Genomic DNA, 21,489 nt, shown 5'->3' with positions numbered 1-21,489 from the left:
TCAGAGTTTTTTTTGTTTTTTTTTAAATTCACATCCCACCCTTTACCCCCAGAGAGCCAGGTGTTAAACTTTTACCAGAACAGCACTGGCAGTGTCACATTTCAGAAGATATTTTAATACAAAGGCCACTTAATGTGCTACATGATTTTTTAAAACATTCTCCAAACAAAGGAAGAATGCAACGTAAAATAAAATTTGCTTCAAAGAAATCTGTATTTTAAAAAATAACAGAGGGAAAACACAACATTAACAGTCCATCCCATCTGAAATTTTAAGTTTTTTCTTAAGAAGAGAAAAAAAAAAAAAAGGCCGGGCACGCTGGCTCACACCTGTAATCCCAGCACTTTGGGAGGCTGAGGCGGGCAGATCACGAGGTCAGGAGATGGAGACTATCCTGGCTAACAAGGTGAAACCCTGTCTCTACTAAAAATACAAAAAAATTAGCCAGGTGTGGTGGCAGATGCCTGCAGTTCCAGCTACTCAGGAGGCTGAGGCAGGAGAATGGTGTGAACTCAAGAGGCAGAGCTTGCAGTGAGCCAAGATCGCCCCATTGCACTCCAGCCTGGGCGACAGAGTGAGACTCCATCTCAAAAAAAATTTAAAAAGGTATCTCCCTCTAGGTGCTATGCCATTGGTCCTATCCCTTAGAAAAGTTTCTCTTTAACAATTTAGAGTCAAACAAAATAAACTCCTGACATCAGCCTCCAATATTTAAAGAAAGCAAACATACAGTTTTAGTATTTTTCTCTTTGATATCTACTCTCCATTAAAGATTGCAAAGATTTTTAAATAAAACAAGTAAAATACTGCTACTGATCTTAAGAAAATTCCATTGTACAGAGCATAATGCATTTAATAAAGAAAATTATCAAAGCTAGTACCATAACTATAGAAAATCTAATAAATATAAAAAGTAATACTAAACATTATAACTTAAAATAGGTAAAATACTTACTTTGAAATATTTATAAACCGAACCTAGCAAATTTAACCTATTTGTCATCATAATCTATTTTGCTTCAGTTTAGGTGCCAGCTTATTTTCTCAGCCTTTGTATCTGTTTTTTCAGATCAGTTACTTGATCAGACCTTGCCTGCCATACTGATGCTGAAATTATATAAAAGTCTTGAGCCAGAGAAGCTACCTCAGTACCCATGGGACATTCCTCTTATTGGTGCCTCATATCTGTCTTCTAGTTTACTTTGACTTTTATTCATTCACTTAAAACATCATTACAAAACTACCATGTGACAGGCCTTGTGCTAAGCACTAGAGATATAATAGTAAGCAAGACAAATATGTCCATGGCTTCCTGGAGGGCAATCTACTAAGAGAGGTGTATACTGAACAAATAATCTCATCAAAATTATAATTATGACTTATTAAGTTGCTATGAAAAAAAGTACATGATATGTAATTGGGATACCTGTCTTCTGTGGAGGCTCATGAAAAGTTCCCATAAAAAGGTAAAACCTGACTCCAGGCCTGAAGGATGAAGATGAGGAGAGTTCCAGAAAGAGGAAACAGTACTTTTTCAGTTCCAGACAGGTTGGTTCCACCTTTGCTCTCCCCTTGCATTTTTCTCCTGAATTTCTTTTTTAATCTAGCTAACAACTTTAACTCTTCCCATTCCCATAATAACAGCTAATGTTTATTGGGCTCAACTACTTGGAAGATATAATTCTAAACAATTTATGTATATTAACTCATCTAATCCTCACAGTAACCAGGAGTGAGATAGGTTCTATTTCCTCATTTTACAGATGAGGAATCTGAGGCACAACCATGGAAAGTTAATTGACCAAACTGCACAGCTACTTGTACTAGTGGGGTACTTGTACCCTTATAATAACACTCAAAGAAGCCCCAAGGAACCAAGCTAAATTAGCACTACTACTGGGGCAAGAATATCAGGTTTCCTAAACTCTCCAAACTGCTACCATCTTAAACTAAGCAGAATTTAGTTATTTAGAAAATAACCAAACTTTTTTTTCTCCAGTTTTCAGAAATCAAGAATAAAAAGTTAATCTATTAGGCCAGAGTAAAATATCTCCAGGAGAAAAAATGTTCTTAGGATAATACATTTTCACAAAAAGTTATTCACCTAGAATATGAAATGATGCAAACTAAGCAGGGATAAATAATTATAATTTCTTTAATTTCTCCTTAACAATTAAAATTTTAAATACCTTCCAAGAGAAAGAGGATATTTTTCTCATAATTAAAACTAGTAAATATTTTAAGTGTATTTGAAAAATAAATTTGTAGTAAACTACATAGGTAGTAAACTAGCTATGATGCTGAAGAAATTCCCAAAATCACTACTTTCTTTAGGTGAGCGCCTTTCAAGCATTAAAGAAAAAAGAACTATAAAATGCCTTGCGCCTCACTTTAAATACATTCAGATATTTTTTAAAGTTCCTGTTACATTAAAAGTTTCATCTGGAGAATGGAGTGAACCTGCGAGGCGGAGCTCGCAGTGAGCCGAGATTGCACCACTGCACTCCAGCCTGGGCGACAGAGCGAGACTCCATCTCAAAAAAAAAAAAAAAAAACCAAAAAAAAGTTTCATCTGTAAATTCATCATTGAAGGTGATCCAGAAAAAGGTAATAGTAAGTAAGTAAGTGACTGATGCAAATGAGTGTATGACTCATACTCATAGTTTGAAAAGGAAAATGATTTTGGGGAAAAGGCTCAGGAAGAAGAGAAGCAAATAATGGATTATGGATGAAATGAAGACCTTTCCTGTCCAAGGACTGTCACCAGTTCTTTATTACTTGAAGATTAAGGGAATAGTGAATAAAGCTGTCTGCCAGACAGCAGAAAAGGTAAGAAATAACAATGTCTCTAAGTGTACCTCACAAGAAAGTTTTTAGAAATAACATTGATAAAATTAAACTTCCTATAAAAAGTTACTGGAAAACCCAACTCAAATCAGAAAAAGGAAAATGCCAAAATAAACCAACATTACATTTGTAGGTACCTGAACAGAATGAAACAGCAGTGTAGGTCAAGTTATAGAATTATCTAATTTTATTCCACTTGGTTTTAGAAAAAAGTTGGATACAATACTGATTTGCTAGAAGATGTAGTGCAATTTGTTTTTGTTTGTTTTTCTATTCCATGGCTTAGTGCAAAATAAGCATTTGGCTTTGTTACTAGGGTTTAATAAATTACTACAATGTGCTTTGGTTTTTAGTTTCAGCAATCAAGTTCAAGCCACTGAATTTGGTTCCAATTTTTACTAACTGCCCCAACCCTTTCATATATATATATATATATATATACACACACACACACACACACACACACACGCGTGCACACATATATAGGTGTAATATAGGTGTATATATGTATGTATATATACACACACTAAAATATATCACATATATTTCAATATACATTTTTTAAAACTCACACTTACGTATGGATTTTAATTGTTATCCCTGCATTATGGATCTTTTTTAAAACACCAAGAGAATTTCATTTTGATGAAGTCACTCACATTCAACAAGAAGTTTTATCCAATTCAATATTTTAATTTACATTTTCATGTATATTTGGAGTCCCACGACATGACAGCATTGAGCTAAATACTTTATATACAGAAATTCATTTAAGAATACTGGGTTTATCTGGGTGCAGCAGCTCACGCCTATAGGACCAGCCACTCAGGAGGCTGAGACAGGAAGGAGCACCTGAGCCCAGGAGTTCCAGACTACAGTGAGTTATGATCACACCACCATACTTCAGCCTCAACAACAGAGACAGACTCTCTCTAGAACAATTAAAATTTAAAAAAAAATTTTTAAAGAATGCTGGATTTATGCTGTGTGTAAATTTGCCTGTGTATACTGCCTGAGGAGAAGGTAAATAATATATTTATGAAGCAACCCACATCATATCACTGATGGCTTTTGTATGAGCAACATCCAGCCACTGTAGTACACCTTATACATATAGCTTAAATTTAGTTCATGAAAACTGCCTGATCCAACATGAAAACGTTTTAGAAAAAAGAAAAGCTGGGTGTGTGCACACATGCACATGTTTCCTAGACAAGAGCTTAGAACCTAGGCAGTCCAGTTCCAGAATCTTTGCTCTTAACCACTAAGCAATATGTTGGAAAAAGAAGAAAGATAAGATATAAAAATAACTGATTTAGATAAAAAACAGTAGCTTCTAGAATAAGGGATCACATTTCTGAAGTTAGTACACTAAGAAATATAAGCATTAAATTATCTTTAAAAACTGAAGACAATCTACAATACTTTTTTCTCTTGTGAATGAATATACATATCAGAAAGTTTCTAGCTTTTTCGTTTTGAATATTATATCAACTAACATTTTTTACATTGCTTTAAAGAGATCACACCTACCTTACTTATAGTCTTTCTGGCAGGATTAAAGAAGGTCTTAGATTATGACTTTAAATAATAATCTAAGAAATTATTTAATTTAATCTAAATTAAATATCTAGATTATGATATAAGGTCATAATAGAAGATCTTATGTAATCCTTTAATCCTCTCTTTCTATAAAGAGAGAGACTTATATTAAGGAATTGGCTTAGGAGATTGTGGAGCACTGGTAAATCCAAAATCGGTAGGGTTGTGTGTGTGTGTGTGTGTGTGTATGTGTGTATGTGTGTATACATGCATATATATATGTGTATGTGTATATATATATATACACACATATATATGTGTATATATATATACACACATATATATGTGTATAAGTATACACGCACACACACACACAAAATTTATCCTTGAACAACACACGTTTGAACTGCAAAAGTCCACCTATTTGTGGATTTTCTTCAGCCTCTGCCACCCTTGCAACAGCAAGATCAACCCCTCCTCCTCTTCCTCAGTCTACTTAACAAGAAGACAAGGATGAAGACTTTTATGATGACCTACTTCCACTTAATAAATAGTAAATATATTTTATCTTCCTTATGATTCTCTTAACAATATTTTGTTTTCTCTAGCTTACTTTATTGTAAGAATACAGTATATAACACACATAACATATGAAATATGTGTTTATGGCAGGGTATGTTGGCTCACACTTGTAATCCCGGCACTTTGGGAGGCCAAGGCGGGTGGATCACCTGAGGTCAGGAGTTTGAGACCAGCCTGACCAACACAGAGAAACCCCATCTCTACTAAAAATACAAAATTAGCCGGGTGTGGTGGTACATGCCTGTAATCCCAGCTACTCGGGAGGCTGAGGCAGGAGAATCAATTGAACCCAGGAAGCAGAGGTTGCGGTGAGCCGAGATCATGCCACTGCACTCCAGCCTGGGCAACAAGAGCAAAACTCCATCTCAAAAAAAAAAAGAAAAAGAAAAAGAAGAAAAGAAATATGTGTTTATGTTTTCAGCAAGGTTTCTGGTCAATAGTAGGTTATTAGTAATTTTTTGGAGAGTCAAAAGTTATACATGGATTTTCAGCTCTGTAGGGGTCAACACCCCAAATTCCCACATTGTTCAAGGGTCAACTGTCTGTTGGTTTTGTTTCTCTGGGGAACTCTAATACTTCAGGGTAGTTGAAAACCAAGGTTTAGAAAACAGGGAACAGGAATTCAGATTCATATCTTTGTCTCCAGCCATTCCTGAAAGGATTATGAAATAAAATTCTCAAGAAGCTCTACTGGATTCAGTTTTCATACCCTAACCACTCAGCCAGTGTAATGTTCTTTTTCTTTTAATACTGTCATTTGACAAAACCAATCAACTCTGAGAAACAGTTTGTCACAGCCTCAAAAAGTTAAGCCTAGAGGAATTCCACCCCTAGATATATATACCCAAGAGAACTGAAAACATATGTCCATACCAAAACTTGTACAAGGCTGGGCATGGTGGGTCACGCATGTAATCCCAACATTTTGGGAGGCCAAGGCAGGAGGATCACCTGAGGTCAGGAGTTCATGCAGCCTGGCCAACAGGGTGAAACCCCATCTCTACTAAAAATACAAAAATTAGCCGGCCACAGTAGTGTTCACCTATAGTCTCAGCTACTTGGGAGGCTCAGGAAAGAGAATCGCTTGAACCCAGGAGGTGGAGGTTGCAGTGAGCCAAGATCACACCACTGCACCACTGCACTCCAGCTTGGGTGACAGAGCAAGACTGTTTCAAAAAAAAAAAAAAAGAAAAGAAAACTTGTACACAAATGTTCATTGCAGCATTATTCACAATAGCCACAGAGCAGAAACAATATAAATGCTCATCATTTGGTTAATGGATAAACAAAATGTGGCACATCCATACAATGCAATGATTCAGCAATAAAAAGGAACCAAGTACAGATACATGCAACGCCATGGAAGAACCCTGAAAACATGCTGAGTAAAAGAAGGCAGATAAAAAATGCCACATATCTATGAATCCATTTAAATGAAATGTCTGGAATAAGCAAATTCATAGAGACAAAAAAATAGCTTAGTGGTTGTCAGGGGCTAGGGGAAGGATGTCAATGGCGAGTGAATACTAATGGGAATGGGGTTTCATACTGGGGTGACAAACACAATCCTCAATTAAACAGTGGTCATAAGCTTATGAATACAAATTCTCCTCAACTTACAAGGGGGTTATGTCCTGACAAACCCTTCATTAGTTGAAAACACCATGCATCAAAAATGCATTTAAGTACTTAACCTACCGAACATCACAGCTTAGCCTAACCTACCTTAAAAATGCTCAGAACACTTACGTTACCCTACAGTTAGGCAAAATCAGCTAACACAGAGCCTATTTTATAATAAAGTTATTGACTATCTCATGTAATTTATATGAATATTGTCCTGAAAGTTAAAAGAAGCATGGTTGTATGTTACTGAAAAGTACAATTTCTACTGAATGTGCATCACTTTCGCATCAACCATCAACAGTTGGGGTTCATCTGTATACTAAAAGGCCACTGAATTGAATACCTTAAAATAATGAATATTACAATAAGCGAATTTTATCTCAACAAAAAACTTGTTAAAAAATAAAAATTCAACTCACCTGTCCTTTTCGTGGTGACAAACAATGAACAACTTCATCCACCATTACTGGAATATGTAATTTAGCCATAGTTTCAAAATCTCTGTCTTGAGATCTGTGTAACTCCTGGGCTTGAGTTTGATACGTTTGTTCCCGGGCTTCATATTCTCTATATTTTCCTGCTGTAGTATGTATTCTTTTTGGCCAGACACCTAAATTAGGTATGCCAGATTCCAACCAACATGAAAGGCATTCTTTACACATTCTACAAAAATATGCATACCGAAGCATTTTGTAGTTAAACAAATCTAGAAAAAAAAATTAAAATATGATAGTTGGACTTTTTTAAAAGAATGTTCTAATACTTGGGGAAAATCAAATTAATATGCAATATTTAGCACATCAAAAAAAAGTTAAGACTCATGATCCTAACACCTTAAACAAGTAAAGGTGACAAACCCTTCTTATATATACAAAGCAAGGAACCTAAGAGGACCCAGAGACATAATTTAAACATAATTTAAATACAATTTTTAATGTAGCCTAATACATTCTAATATCATTAACATTTTAACCATTAGGGATATGAAAATTGATTATTAGGTCAACATTTTTAGAAAATATACTATACTTTTTTGAATTTTAATTAAGGCTAAAAAGTAGATTCAATGAATTAAAACTGTTTATTTGAAAAGTAATCAGGATGACTGAACGGATTATAAGTATCATATTTTAGATTCCGATGGTCTTCTATTTCAAGCTCTTGTATTTGTTTTTCTCACAATGCTAAATTCTCATCTTCGGAGACTATCCCTGGGAAAAGACTATGCATGCACATCCAAAAAATAAAAAAGATAATCAGTCTATCAGTCTGATTGTCTGATGAGTTCATCTCCCTGTACCCTGTATCAGTGGAGTGTATATCAGTTTAAACTATGACTGTATAAACACTCAACTGAGCACACTTCGGTATTTCATGTCTACCTTTAATTATCTGTCCTCGGCACCCAAAAAACAAATAACTGATATATTCCTTGGATTTACCATATGTGCTCCATTTTCTTCAGCAATCCATAACTCTTTAAAATGCAGAAGAAAAAAAGATTTATGTAAATATATTAACAGGAGACCTTTTGAAAACATCATGCATTTTATACCCAGCTGGTTTCAAGCAAAGTTTTTGATACTACCACAGTAAACACCATTTGACACTATCCAATTAACACTATTTTTTCCTCACAGGTTATTAGTTATTTAAGAATATGACCGACACCTTCATATACACAAAATAAGATGCATATCAGTGCTTAATAAATTGTTTTCTGAAGAAAATGAATGAATGGATTAATTCCAGACTCCACAGAATTAGCATTGTTATCAATCCTCACTTTGGGAAATTTCCCCTGTGTGACTGTCCCCACCAAAAACCATATGTTCTCAAAATACTACAAGAAGCATAAATCCCACTTAAATATGTCTGTCTTTCCTTTTGCAATAAACAAAAATTAAAAACGTTGAAAAGCTGATCACATGTAATAAAACACAAAGAAATACAAATATGATGTAACATCAACAAGATGTTACCTTGAGGATAATATGTTAACTTCACCAAAGCCATAATCTGCAGAATTGTGTGGCAAATGTGACACTGAAAAAATGTGGGGGAAAAAAAATGAGTGATCTAAGTAGATTTTTGGTTGCTTGGCAGCAACGAAATAGCCAAATTATTAACTATGCCTAAGGTTTCTGGAAAGCATACAAAAGTAAGCTCAACTACTCTCTGACTTAGTGTTTCTAACAGTTTACAAAATAATAGCTAACATTTATTTAGCATTTACTAAGCACCACTTACTATTATAACCACACTACATGCACTACCTCATTCAATCCTTACCACAACTCTTGAAATATTATTATTCCCATTTTATAGATAGGGAAAACAGAGAAGTAATTTGCCAAAGGCCACACAGCTAGAGGGCCGTAAAGCTAAAATTGTAACACAGTCTATCCCCAGAGCCTGAACTCAATCTCCATGCTATAAACATAGCCCACTGGAACTATTTAATCCACTTATGTAATTTAATAGTACTTCAATTAAATTGACTATATATTTGTAATATCTCATAAATTAGATTCATTTTATCAAGGAACCGACATCCTATGGCTTGGCTCTGCTCCACTTAAAAATAACAGTATGAGGCCGGGCGCGGTGGCTCACGCTTGTAATCCCAGCACTTTGGAAGGCCGAGGCGGGCGGATCACGAGGTCAGGAGATCGAGACCACGGTGAAACCCCGTCTCTACTAAAAAAAAATACAAAAAATCAGCCGGGCGTGGTGGCGGGCGCCTGTAGTCCCAGCTACTCGGAGAGGCTGAGGCAGGAGAATGGCGTGAACCCGGGAGGCGGAGCTTGCAGTGAGCCGAGATTGCGCCACTGCACTCCAGCCTGGGCGACAGAGCAAGACTCTGTCTCAAAAAAAAATAAAATAAAATAACAGTATGCTGCGGGGTTCCCAATAATGAATGTACAATGTATAGGCCTAAAAAGTGAACTCTGGAACAACCTACCCTATATGTCTAGATTTTGATAACTAAAAGGAAAAGTAGTATCATCAATTCTAATATAGGAATAAGAACCATACAGGAAAACACAGAGTAGCGAGGGAAAAACAAACAAACAAAAAAAGCTATCACTTGCATTTAATTTTTTTCTACTGCATTCAGTTCCTATGTGTTTATTCAACTATGGTCAAGGCACAAAGCCTGAATATTTTATTATGAACTAATTGCCTGCCAACTTGGGTCAACCTGGAGAAAGGGTGACAAATAGTTCATTTGCCTCTTGTTTCCTGCAATACCCCCCTAAAAAATAGAAGCTGGGGGTGTGGCATGCTCTAAAGAAAATTATATTCTTCTCTTTTGGAGCCCAGTTTCCTACCAGACAACTTAGAGCTCTCCTGCAGTCTGCTAGGAGCCAGCCATCCTAAATGATTTAAGATTAAGTTCCCTCTGGTCATAAGGAAGGAAGCAGGGCGTCAGGAAAACTGCCTCTGTGATCTCCTAGTTAAGTCATTTAACTTTTCTCTACAAGCAAAGTTCACTTTTGGCTGTTGAGAGCACAAAATTGGCCAGATTACTCTTTTAATTGTGAAAACACACAGGTGAGTGATGCCCATGAAGGATACTCCCTCAAGGGCTCTAACAATTATAACCATTGCAGTCAATATTCTCTTGCAGGGAAATCCTGTTTGAAAACGTAATTTTTAAGGACAAAAACGCGACGTGGCGGCTGGCACACGAACGCTGAGAAAGTGAAAGGGGTTCTAAGGAAAGAGAAAAATACACCGTTTTGCCTAAGAATTACGCTCTGACGAGGAAAAACTAGTCGGAAACTTCCAAACCCAGGTTGAAGGCGTGTTGAAGAGGGGGAGAGGATCAGGGGCGTATTTTTCTTTTGCTCCGGACGAATCCAGTGACCCCTGTGGAGTACCCCCAAAGGTTTGGTGGTTTCCAAAAAGAGTTCCCGGGACTCGGTCCCCTTCTCCTCACCTGAAGCACGAAGACTTCTCAGCTGGCCTCTAACTTGGGCCAGCGACTACCACTACGGTCCCGGAGAACCTGAACGTGCCGCACGTCTAGGTCCTGCCCCTGGGGGAACCTTGCAAGGACGGACAGATTGGGTCCACGTCCGCCCAAGCAACTGAGGACCGTCTGCCTTTGGTTCCGCTGTTTCCAGCCTCAGCTGCCAAAGGGTCCTGTTGGCGCTGGGGTTTCCAAACGACTTTCCTGGGGGAAATAAATAAGACCTCACTATTGCCATGTTTAAATTCACTTTTACTTTTTCCATTTTTATTTTTTGGTCTGAAGCAACTTTAAATCTAACTTTTCATTTATCCTTATCTCTACTCTTCGGTTTACAATGAAAGTATATTAAACTTGTGTTCTGTTAACACAGCAGTTATACTCCAATTTTTAACTAAAAGTGGGAATTTTTTTCTGATTAGCTCTGCGTGTTTAGAAACTACAATGAGCAAGATGGCACAGTAGTGGGATTGATTGTAATGTCAAAATCTCTCTGCTTTAACCAAATGTACAATTCCTTTAAAATATGGACCTCATCATCTGAACACTGTTAAATGGCAAGTGTAACACTGAATTTGAAATCTAAAGTACTTGGATTAGGTGTGAAAACATCTGTGGCACTGATAAACCTTATACAATGTGGGTGTCACAAAAGACAAACTTTAAAACACTTCTATTCTTAACCAATGATCCATGCAATTTTACAAGCAACTGGCAAAATATGCATATTTTCAGACTGCATTAAGATATTCTCTTAATGTCAGTCCAGAAAGTATTTCAGAGACAAATGACTCAATTCTGAATTGCCTTGCCTGTATAGTTCAAGACAAAATTTTGTGTTAGGGATTTTCTGAAAACTTCAGTTCTCTCTCAGAAAAATGAAAATAATATTACCTATGTCTCATGGGCTGTTTTGAGAATTAAATGAGAGACCACATGTAAAGGGACTAATAAAATACCTGGGAAGTCAAAACGTAAAGTACTATACAATGAGTTCTTACTGGAAATAAAGACATCTCGATTTTATTACCAAGCCCAGCAGCACACAAATAACCATTTCATTAGCTAAGATACACGTAATACAGCCAAAAATAAGTAGTAGCTTTATTGATCCTCTGTCTAGCGATCAGAAACAATAATATAACATGCATCATATACAGTACACAATACTCCCGATATTCCCCAACAGGAAATAAATGTCCATAATACAGAGGTTTCCATATATTGTTGCATTTATAATACTCTGCATGGGTATGAGTCATCCTATTTATAAAGTGATACTGAATCAACAGAATATAAGCTCCAAGAGGGAAGAGAGTTGGATTCTATTGTATACTATTGTGTGTCTAAAATCTAAATAATTGCTAAATGAATGGATACAATAACAGTAATATATAGAACAATGAAATTCAGATACTGTTATTAAAAACACCCTGCCAAATAAAGTTATTTTAGCAAATATATTTCCCATTTGTTCCAGGTATTTTCTCTCTTTTTAAAGTGTATATTCTGAAATAATATCTATAACCTGGGACTTAAAAAAATCACTTCACCTAATAACAAACCAAGCCAAAATCTTTATTTTGTTATGCCATCATTAGACAGAGAATGTAAAAAGTAACCAAACAGAAAATAGTTTCACAGTCAGTACTAATGGGAGTAGGCCTGGAAGTCCTGAGGCCTCAACCCAAAAGATCTCCAATTAATTCAGGTGAAGAGACCCCACATTTTGGCCCATATTAATGTGTCTGGAAGAAACAGGTCCCTACAACTTCCTGGAGGCCTCACTACTCAAAGAAAAGAAAATAAACACCCAGAACCCATTAATCCACACCCAAACTCCACCCCTCCCCCTAGCAGAGGGCATAGGCCAACCCCTGCCCGCACCAGTCTCACTCACACCCTTAACTCTGGGACCGGGCACCCGCCGGTCTACAGGAGGCCTGACGATCTCAAGTGGCTGCCTCCCACCAGCTGCTCTGGCCTAGCCCCGCCCACTTTGGGCACCGCCTCCGGAAACGGCCGCGCGCGTTGCCACGGTGACGAGCAAGCAAAGAGCTTCCCCTGCGCCGCCAGGCTGAGCTACTTGGCGCCAAGCTGCCGCAAGCCGTGACAGCGTCCGACGTGATGACATCACGCGCGCGGCAGCCAATGAAACGAAGCGCTGAGGAAAGTGGCTTGGGTTTGAATATTGTGGTTGAGTCTGAAGCGCCAGGAGGCGGACATTAAAGTGAGGTGGTTGCGGTAACCTGGCCTGGGCCTGAAGTGAGTGAGAGGCACATGAAGGTAAAACTTGACTCTGGGACACTCCTTTTGGTGACCTATATAACTGGGAACGAAGGGTCCTGCCGCTTCAGGTCTAGAAGACCAGGTAGGCTTCTTGACAAACACAGAAGCGTTGAGGGGCGGGGGATCAGGGTCCCTGGGGAGAAAGTGAAAGGAAAAGGGGATTCGAGAACCGGCGAAGAGCACAGCTCTGCTTGACCGTAATCCTCGACTGCTTAGCTGGAAGGGCAGGGATCTCCTTAAGTTCTGAGAGGAAGGTCTTAAGTTTTAAAGGGCATCTTGGCCCCTTTCCCAGACTTTGGCAGAGAACTTTAACTGTCCAGCACCTTGTAGTGTCAGCTTTTTTCCGGACTCCAAATTCGGAGTGTTGGTTTCAGAGGCACATATAAGCGTACCCCGGGGCTTACCTATCAAACGAGGAGCTTTTGTTCATCACTGCATAAAATTTTTGTCTGACGAGCTTTAAGTGTTGGTCTTGCACTGGTCAATCGGGAACCCCTCCTGAGCCCCAACTGTAGGTAGCATCAAGATAAAACCCGCTCTGACTGCCTAACGGGATTGCCGAGGATCAGATGAGGTACGGAAGAGATACTGTTTGGCAAATGCTCTGCAAATGAAACTAAACTGTAAACATTGAGAATCCGTCCTATAGTCTGTTCTTGGTTTCCGCAGGACTTTTTTTTTTTTTTAGGAGCTCATTAGTCGCTCAGTTACAGAGAAGCCAAGACTGACTGCTGTTTATTGTATGAGAAGAGAGTATTTGACCAGAATGGACTGATTTTGTGGTATAATATATAGTTTAGATTATGGATAATTAGGTAGAAATTTAGGCACTCTACAGATTTTAATTGTTAATGTCAATCCACCACGTCTAGCCTCATGTTTCATTTTTGGAAGGTTTTTATGAACTTTGATGCTAGAGAATGTGATATCCAATGACTAGATAGTGCTTCTTATTAAGTTCATATTTTGTGAGAACTATTTCAATAAACAAAGATTATCTACAAAGCACAATCACAAAGAAAAAAATTTTAAAAGATTATCTGCCTTTAATAGTAGTAATTAATCTCCTCTTTTATTATTTATTCGTTTATTTGAGACAAAGTCTCGCTCTGTGGTCCAAGCTGGAGTGCAGTGACGTGATCGCCGCTCACTGCAACCTCCACCTCCCGGGTTCAAGCAATTCTCGTGCCTCAGCCTCCTGAGTAGCTGGGATTACAGGCATTTGCCATCACACTCGGCTAATTTTTGTATCTTTGGTAGAGACGGGGATTCACTATGTTGGCCAGGCTGGTCTCGAACTCCTGACCCCAAGCCATCTGCCGGCCTCGGCCTCCTAAAGTGAAGGAATTACAGGTGTGAGGCAGGGCACCCAGCCCTTCCTCTTCTATTATTGAAAAGTATTTACAAATATATAATATTTTTATATTAAAAGTTCATCTTGTCCCATCATAGAAATACCCCAAATCAATTAAGGGACACGATAAAAATGATTTTTTTTTTTTTTTTTTTTTGCTGACAACTGTGAAAACTGAGGAAAAAAAAATAGCTCAGCTGTCAGTGCCGGCCTTCCCTCCAGCTGAACTTTTTATTCTTCCCTGATGGTTGTAAGTTAGTGGGAGTAGTGCCCCCAAGACTGATATTCCAAAGAGAGCTTTAAGATGGATAAAGTCTGTAGATGATGGTGTTGAGTATCGTTTTCAGTCCTATACAGTGTTTGTTGAATCTGAATCTAATTCAGGTTTGAGTTTGTATTTAATATATCATAACTGTCACTCTACTTCTGTATCACTGTTTGGAAGCACTCTCTTCTGATTCCAGTAGAACCTAGCTGTTAAGAACATGGACTTTGGATTTGTACCCAGTAAGGAGTTTGCGTTTTATTCTTCTGGTGAGAAGTCATTGGAGACTTTAGAGCAGGTGAATGCCATGTGATGCATCACATGATCTGAATGCTTTTGATGAAAGTATCAGTGAATACAATCAATGAATTAAATTTATTATAGTACTTTCATAAAATTAGGGGTGAATCTTTGACTTAATTGACTTATATTTGACATTTGGTTCCCCACTTGTTACATCATCTTGGAAAAGTTGCTTATCCTAAGGCTAAGTCTTTGTTTTTGTAAAATGGAAATAATACTACAACCTACCTTACATGATTATTATAAGGATTGAATGCAATGACGAATGTCAAGCGTTTACTATAATGCATGAGACAGAGTGTACATACTCAAATGAAAAGCATTGTTGTTCATCATTAATAATTATCACCATATCAACCTAATCTAAGCACTGTTATATAAAAGCATACTTATGGAGAATGGCCACTGTGTGATATCTGACAAGTACAGAGAACTCATAATCAGTTTTATTTTAACATTTAAGAGCCCCTGTGCCAGGCCCTGAGGTTTCTATCAAAAGTAAGCAAATATAAGAGAGTGGTACCAGAAGCTGAGTTTTGGGGGAAATAGGGAGATTTTGGTCAAAGGTTACACTTTAAGTTATAAGATAAATAAGTTCAGGGCATTTAATGTACAGCATGAATGGTGATAGGCATATTAATTTAATTGTGGTAATCATTACATAGTGTATAAGAATATGAGACCATCACATGGTACATCTTGATTATATACAATCTTTGCCAATTAAATGTTTTAAAATTTCTAAAAAAGTAAGCAATATATATATTTTTAACTTCTATAAGAAAATTTCTGAGGGTTATATATTTACATCAGGGAGAGTAGTGATTAAGTACTTGGCCTTTAGATTCAGTCAGTCTGAGTTCAAATCCCATGTCATGTGCTTCCTCAGTTGTGTGACTTTAGCCAGTTAATTTCTCTGTACTACACTTTCTCCCTTAAAAAAATAGGAATGACAGTACAGGGTTTATGTCATAGGTTGTTATGAGGATTTAATAAGAGTATGTCAACTGTTAGTATATTTCTATTTGTGGGATATGAGCTCAATAGAAAATATAACTTATTGTTACTAAATTAAATGTTGCAATTAAGGTAAATTTTAATAGTGGTTTTATTGTTGTTTGTCTGTTTTGAAATAAAAATACCTAGACCTTGTTTAAAATTTAAATATTACAAAAGAGTATGAAATGAAAAATAAACCTGTCTCTCACTCAGACCTTCATATTTCCCCTCTATGTGGAAAGTGCTATTATCAATTTCTTGTGTACACTTCTGGGAATGACCATGCATGTACATATATATCTTTTTAAGATACAAATGGTAACATGCTATAAGTCTATTAAAACTCTACCGGTTTATTCATTCATTTATTCAACAAGTATATATTGGGTCCTAAATATTTGACAAGTAGTGTCCTAGGTGCTGGTGTACAGATGAACTCCATGCTCTCACAGTGCTTACATTCTAGAGAGAAAACAAGCAATAAATATGTAACCAGATAATATATACTTTCCAATTAGTGCTAAATTCGAGGAAGAAAAATAAACCTAGTAAGGGATTGGAGAAGCAAAGGCAGGGTGACACTATTTTGGATAGATTCTTTAGGGAAAGCCTCTGTAAAGTGGCATTTGAACAGAGACCTGAATAATGAAGTGAGGGATTACAATTTGCAAATATCTGGAGGTAATGCCTGCCAGTAAGCAAAAATACAAAAGCTAGGAGGCCAAAACAAGACTGAAGTGTTTTAGGAATGCTAAGAAAGTCATTGCAGCTGAAGCAGAATAATGAAGTGGGGAGACAGCAACAGAAGTCATTGTCAGAGAGGTAGACAGGGCCATATGTGGAATTTATAGGCCATGGTAGGGAGTTTGTATTTTATTATTATGATGAGAAGTCATTGGATAGTTTGAAGCAGGTAAATGACATGCAATACGTATCATGATCTGAATGCTTTTGAAGAGAGTATCAGTGCATACAATCAATGAATTAAATAAAATTTATTGTACTTGCATATAATTAGGGGTGAATCTTTAATCTGGGATGAGCAATAGCTACATATGTTATAAGTTAAAAATTGACCTGTTCAACTTGGCTTATTACCATGCACGTCTTCAGGATAAATAGATTTTAATACCTCATTAAACATTGCAGAGGCATGAGCTGTTCTACATAAATGAATCTTCCAGAAAATTGAATATTAGCTTTGCTAAGTAATAAAGTATTTTAACCACACTCAATGATGAAAATAAAACATGATCTTGCCATTTCTTTGATTTTCTAAACTAGAAATTGGGAACATTATTTCTTTCTTATTTTTTTCTTTTTGATGCCTCAGGGTTCTCATTGTGATTGCCTGTTGTTGTCAACTATTGTACTCTAATATGTTGTTTCTCTTGGAGATATACATTTTCTGTTTCCCTCTACTCTAAATGAGTAAATAGCTTTTTGGGGTCTGTGAGCATTTTTTATGGTTTATTAATTCATTCATTGGTATATTTGAAAATTTACTATATACTAGACTCTCGTAGAATAGGGATATATTAACTGTCGTTTCTTATTCTCTTGTACCCTTTTCTAATCATGCATAATAATCATAAAATTTTGGAGCTAGAAAAAGACCTTCCATATCATATAATCTAACCCTTTTGTTTTATACATTAGCAAGTGAAGCCCCTTCCTTAGCCCCTTCATTCTTCTTTTTTGATAACCTACTCTCTCTGGAGTAGACAAATATTATTCTTCAGGTTTAGTATCTATTATATAAAATGCTTGGTACCAGAAGTTTTTTTGAATTTTGGAATTTTTTTTTTTTAATGTTTGCATTGTGCTTACTGGTTGAGGATCTCTAATCTGAAAATCCAAAATACTCTAATGAGCATTTCCTTTCAGTGTCATGTTGGTGCTCACAAAGTTTTAGATTTTGGATTTTCAAATTTGTAATGCTCAACCTGATTATAATGAACAATGATGTTGGAAGTATCTGTCTTTCATGTTTTAGTTCCACCAATGAAATCCTACCAGTTTGCTCTTTGGATTCTGTTCAGTAAATACCACTTAGGAGTAGATGTGACAAAATTGATCAGAGGCTATAATACTATCTTCTGAACAGCTGGCTGAAAAGAATTTGTGAATCCACACATTCTTGTGCAGATAACAATATTTAGGCTTTTCTTTTGCTACTTCATATTAAACATGGTTAAAGAATTTACTCTCTGTGTGCCTTATTCAGAATCAACTAAATGCTCATTTCTTTTAGTCAGCCATCCTGGAAAACAAAGAAGGCACCACATAATAATGTAGGAACGATCTCATTAATTCCTGAAGATGTAAGTATATTTGAACATAGATTAATTTTTACATTTGATGATTCTGTTGACCTTAGGCATTTTTATTAAGAAAATTCTATCCACATATTTGTTTTTAAAAGGTAGGGAAATACATGATACTTTAAAAATTAACATCAGTGTCTTTGTTAAAATATGCAACTAGTTGTGAAACAAAGTTATATTTCACATTATACTTAAACTCTGTTGACTAAAAGAGTGAAACTCTGTAAAATATTTGAAGAGATTTATTCTGAGCCAAATATGAGTGACCATGGCCCATGACACAGCCCTCAGGAGGTCCTGAGAGCATGTGCCCAGGGTGGTCAGGGTACAGCATGGTTTTATGTATTTTAGAGAGGCATGAGACATCAATCAAATACATTTAAGAAATACATTGGTTTGGTTCAGAAAGGCAGGACAACTCAAAGTGGGGGCTTCCAGGCTATAGGTTAATTTAAACATTTTCTGGTTGACAATTGGTTGAGTTTGTCTAAAGACCTGGGATTGATAGAAAGGAATGTTCAGGTTAAAGATAATTGTGGAGACCAAGTTTTATTTTTCGGAGGAAGCTCTCAGCAAACTTCAGAGAGAGAGAGCAAGTTGTAAAATGTTTCTCCTCAGAGCAAAAAGGTGCCTGGCTTTTAGTTGATTATCTACTGGAGCTGCAAAGAAAAGAGGAAAACAAAGAGGGAAGGGAATTCTCTATAGAATGTGGATTTTTCTGACAAGAGACTTTGCAGGGCAATTTCAAGACATGGCAAGTAAATATATTTTGGGGGTTAAATATTTTTTCTTTGTCTCATAATGTTATGCCTTAGTCAGATTGAAAAGCAAGTCACAATATACGGGGGTCCAATAAAATGCATCTGATGAAAATCCATGATTTATAGGGCGTGACTCCCCAGACCCCTTAGGTAGGAATTTGGGCAAAATAAAAAATCAGAGTTTAGTCCTCACTCCTTTAGGTAATTGTCCAAATTTCTCCCTGGAATGTTACTTAAATAATCCCCTCATTATAGTCTTATAGAGCACTGTTAACCTTTTCCCTATAATAGCACTTGTCACAGTTATACCTTTACATGTTTGTGTCAATATTTTATTAATATCTGTTTCCCTCATACACTGTAAATAATAATAGCAAACACTTGTAGTTCATACTCTGTACAAAGTATTGTTCTAAGTGTGTAATCTTTACAACTTTATGAGGTAGGTACTGTTGTTAGTCTTACTTTACAGATGGGGAAGCTGAGCCACAAGGAGGTTAAGTAACTTATCCACTATCACAGTCAGTACGTCATAGAGCTGGGATTTTAACCTAGGCGCCTGGCTCCAACATGTAATAGTTGTCATGAATTAATTAACTAATTAATTAGGGAGGGATATCCTCCAGCCTTGAGAGTCTAAGGTTTATTTTGAAATAATCACTTAGTATTTTATGTTTACTTTGTTAACACTTTCATTTATGTATATTTAATCTATCATTTAAAAATAGTATATCTGTTAAAATATTGTTGAATATTTCTAAAAGCTTTTAGAAATGTGTGTAGGAGATAGTTTTTGTTATCACAAGGAATATGGGACACTGCTGGCCTTTAATAGACAGGGGAGAGAAATGCCAAACATCCTCTAATAGGGCAGTTCTAAATGCCCTATAACAGGGCAGTTCTAAGCAAGGAAGAATTGGCCTACCCAAAGTGCTAGTCATAAGCTCATTGAGAAAAACTCAAAGATGAACTCAGTCTCTTTGGCAAGAAGAAGCAGGAGTGGGGCAGGTAGGAAGAGAATTGATATTTACTGAATACCTTAATACTTACCTCTTTTAGCCTTTGCAACAAGCATTGAGGTATTATTACCTCTTTTATACAAATAGAAACCTGAGACTCATGGGGTTAAGTAATTTGTCCAAGGTCATAAAAGTGAGGTGTAGGTGCTTTGTGACACTTGGCTAGACAGAAGCTCAGGGATGGAAAACAAAGTAGTAATTCACCTGGGACCTGACTGTTAGAATCCAAATGACCATCCCTTCCTTTTCAGTATTCTATTTTTGGCTAAAGACAGAGTCCTAAAAAGGCAAAGATATGTCTAGCATCTACTGCTTTTAGATTCCTTTGAATTCTGTCCTTACTTGAATTCTGTCCAAAAGTACATGGCTGAGTGGTTTTGTGACATATTTCAGCTTTAATATTGCTATTTCTCCCATTTAAAAAAAATACAAACAAAACATCTTTTGACACCCCCCTTTCACTCACACCATTTTTCTCCTCCCTTTGGAACAGTCCTTTCCATATACCTTGTCTCTGGATCTTCTCCTTTCGGGTTTTTCCCCCACTACCGCCCCAAAATTGCTTTTCTCGATGGCCTCTGTGTTGCTAAATCCCATGGTTAATTCTCAGTAAGTACTTAAACTATTAGCAGTACTTAACACAATAGATCGCTGTTTCCTCCTTTATTTAGGATTTCCCAAAAGTTTTTAAAGCTTAATACTGCATTAAGACTGAGGACAGCCTTTATTTTCTTATTTTCTTAACTTCCACCTGCCCTGACATTTCCACCTGGATGTCTGTCAAAACTCTGAGACTTAAGCTATCCAAAACTGAACTCCTGATCTGACCCTGCCTCCCACCACTCCCTGCCCTGCCAAAAAAAGCCCTGCTTCTTATTTCCATCTCAGTTGGTGACTACTTTATCCTTCTAATTCTCAAGCCAAAAACCTTGGAGTTGTTCTTCAATCCTGTCTCTCTCTTTCACTCTACATCTACCTGTCAGTAAATTCTGTCACCTTTACCCTCAGAATACACCCATAATCTGACCACTTACCACCTCTGCTGCCACTACCCTAGTCTGAGCTGACAGAGTTGTCTCTTGTCTACATTACTTCAATAGGCTAGTCTATTATATTATCTACATAGCAGTGAGGGTGATAGATTATGTCACTCCTGTGCTCAAAACGACTTCCAGTTGTTCTTTGTCTTACTCAGAGTAAAAGACAAAGTTCTTTTAATGGCCTCCATTTCTCATCTCCTGTCTTACTACAGTCCCCTTTGCTCACTCCATTCTGGCCAACATATAAAGTAGCACCCTGGGTCTTTCTTTCTATGGGGAAACACTTCCTACAATACCTGTATGACTAACTCCCTCACCTCCTTCAAGTCCTTACTTAAATGTTGTTTTGGGTGAATTTATTATTGTTGTCTCTTTTATTTTAACTTACAAATGACAAAAAGTGTGTAAGTTTATAGGATACAATGTAATGTTTTGATACATGTGTACATAGTGGAATGAGCATATCAGGCTAATTAACATATCCATCACCTCACATACCCTTTTTTTGTTGTGAGAACATTTAAAATGTACTCTTAGCAATTAACCCTGGTCACCT

At 36.8% G+C, this 21,489-nt stretch overlaps 2 protein-coding genes across 3 annotated transcripts in view; one reads left to right on the top strand and one right to left on the bottom strand.

Moving 5' to 3' along the window:
* Positions 1 to 12,606, bottom strand: part of METTL15 (methyltransferase like 15) — a 232,421-nt gene extending 219,815 nt beyond the window's left edge. For both annotated transcript variants that reach the window (XM_030829119.1, XM_030829120.1), the window contains exons 1-3: positions 12,479 to 12,606; positions 10,544 to 10,780; positions 7,017 to 7,303 (exon numbers count right to left, since the gene is read on the bottom strand). In XM_030829119.1, coding sequence (XP_030684979.1) covers positions 7,017 to 7,286 — 270 coding nt within the window. In that variant the 5' untranslated portion in view covers positions 7,287 to 7,303; positions 10,544 to 10,780; positions 12,479 to 12,606. The remainder of the gene's footprint in view (positions 1 to 7,016; positions 7,304 to 10,543; positions 10,781 to 12,478) is intronic.
* Positions 12,607 to 12,751: 145 nt separating this feature from the next.
* Positions 12,752 to 21,489, top strand: part of KIF18A (kinesin family member 18A) — an 86,221-nt gene continuing 77,483 nt past the window's right edge. Inside the window, exon 1 of the mRNA XM_003254357.3 lies at positions 12,752 to 12,862. The gene's annotated coding sequence lies outside the window, so the exon portion shown is untranslated. The remainder of the gene's footprint in view (positions 12,863 to 21,489) is intronic.

This window comes from Nomascus leucogenys, chromosome 15 (assembly GCF_006542625.1).
Source record: "Nomascus leucogenys isolate Asia chromosome 15, Asia_NLE_v1, whole genome shotgun sequence".
NCBI lineage: Eukaryota > Metazoa > Chordata > Mammalia > Primates > Hylobatidae > Nomascus > Nomascus leucogenys.
This window is presented reverse-complemented; position numbering and strand designations above follow the sequence as displayed.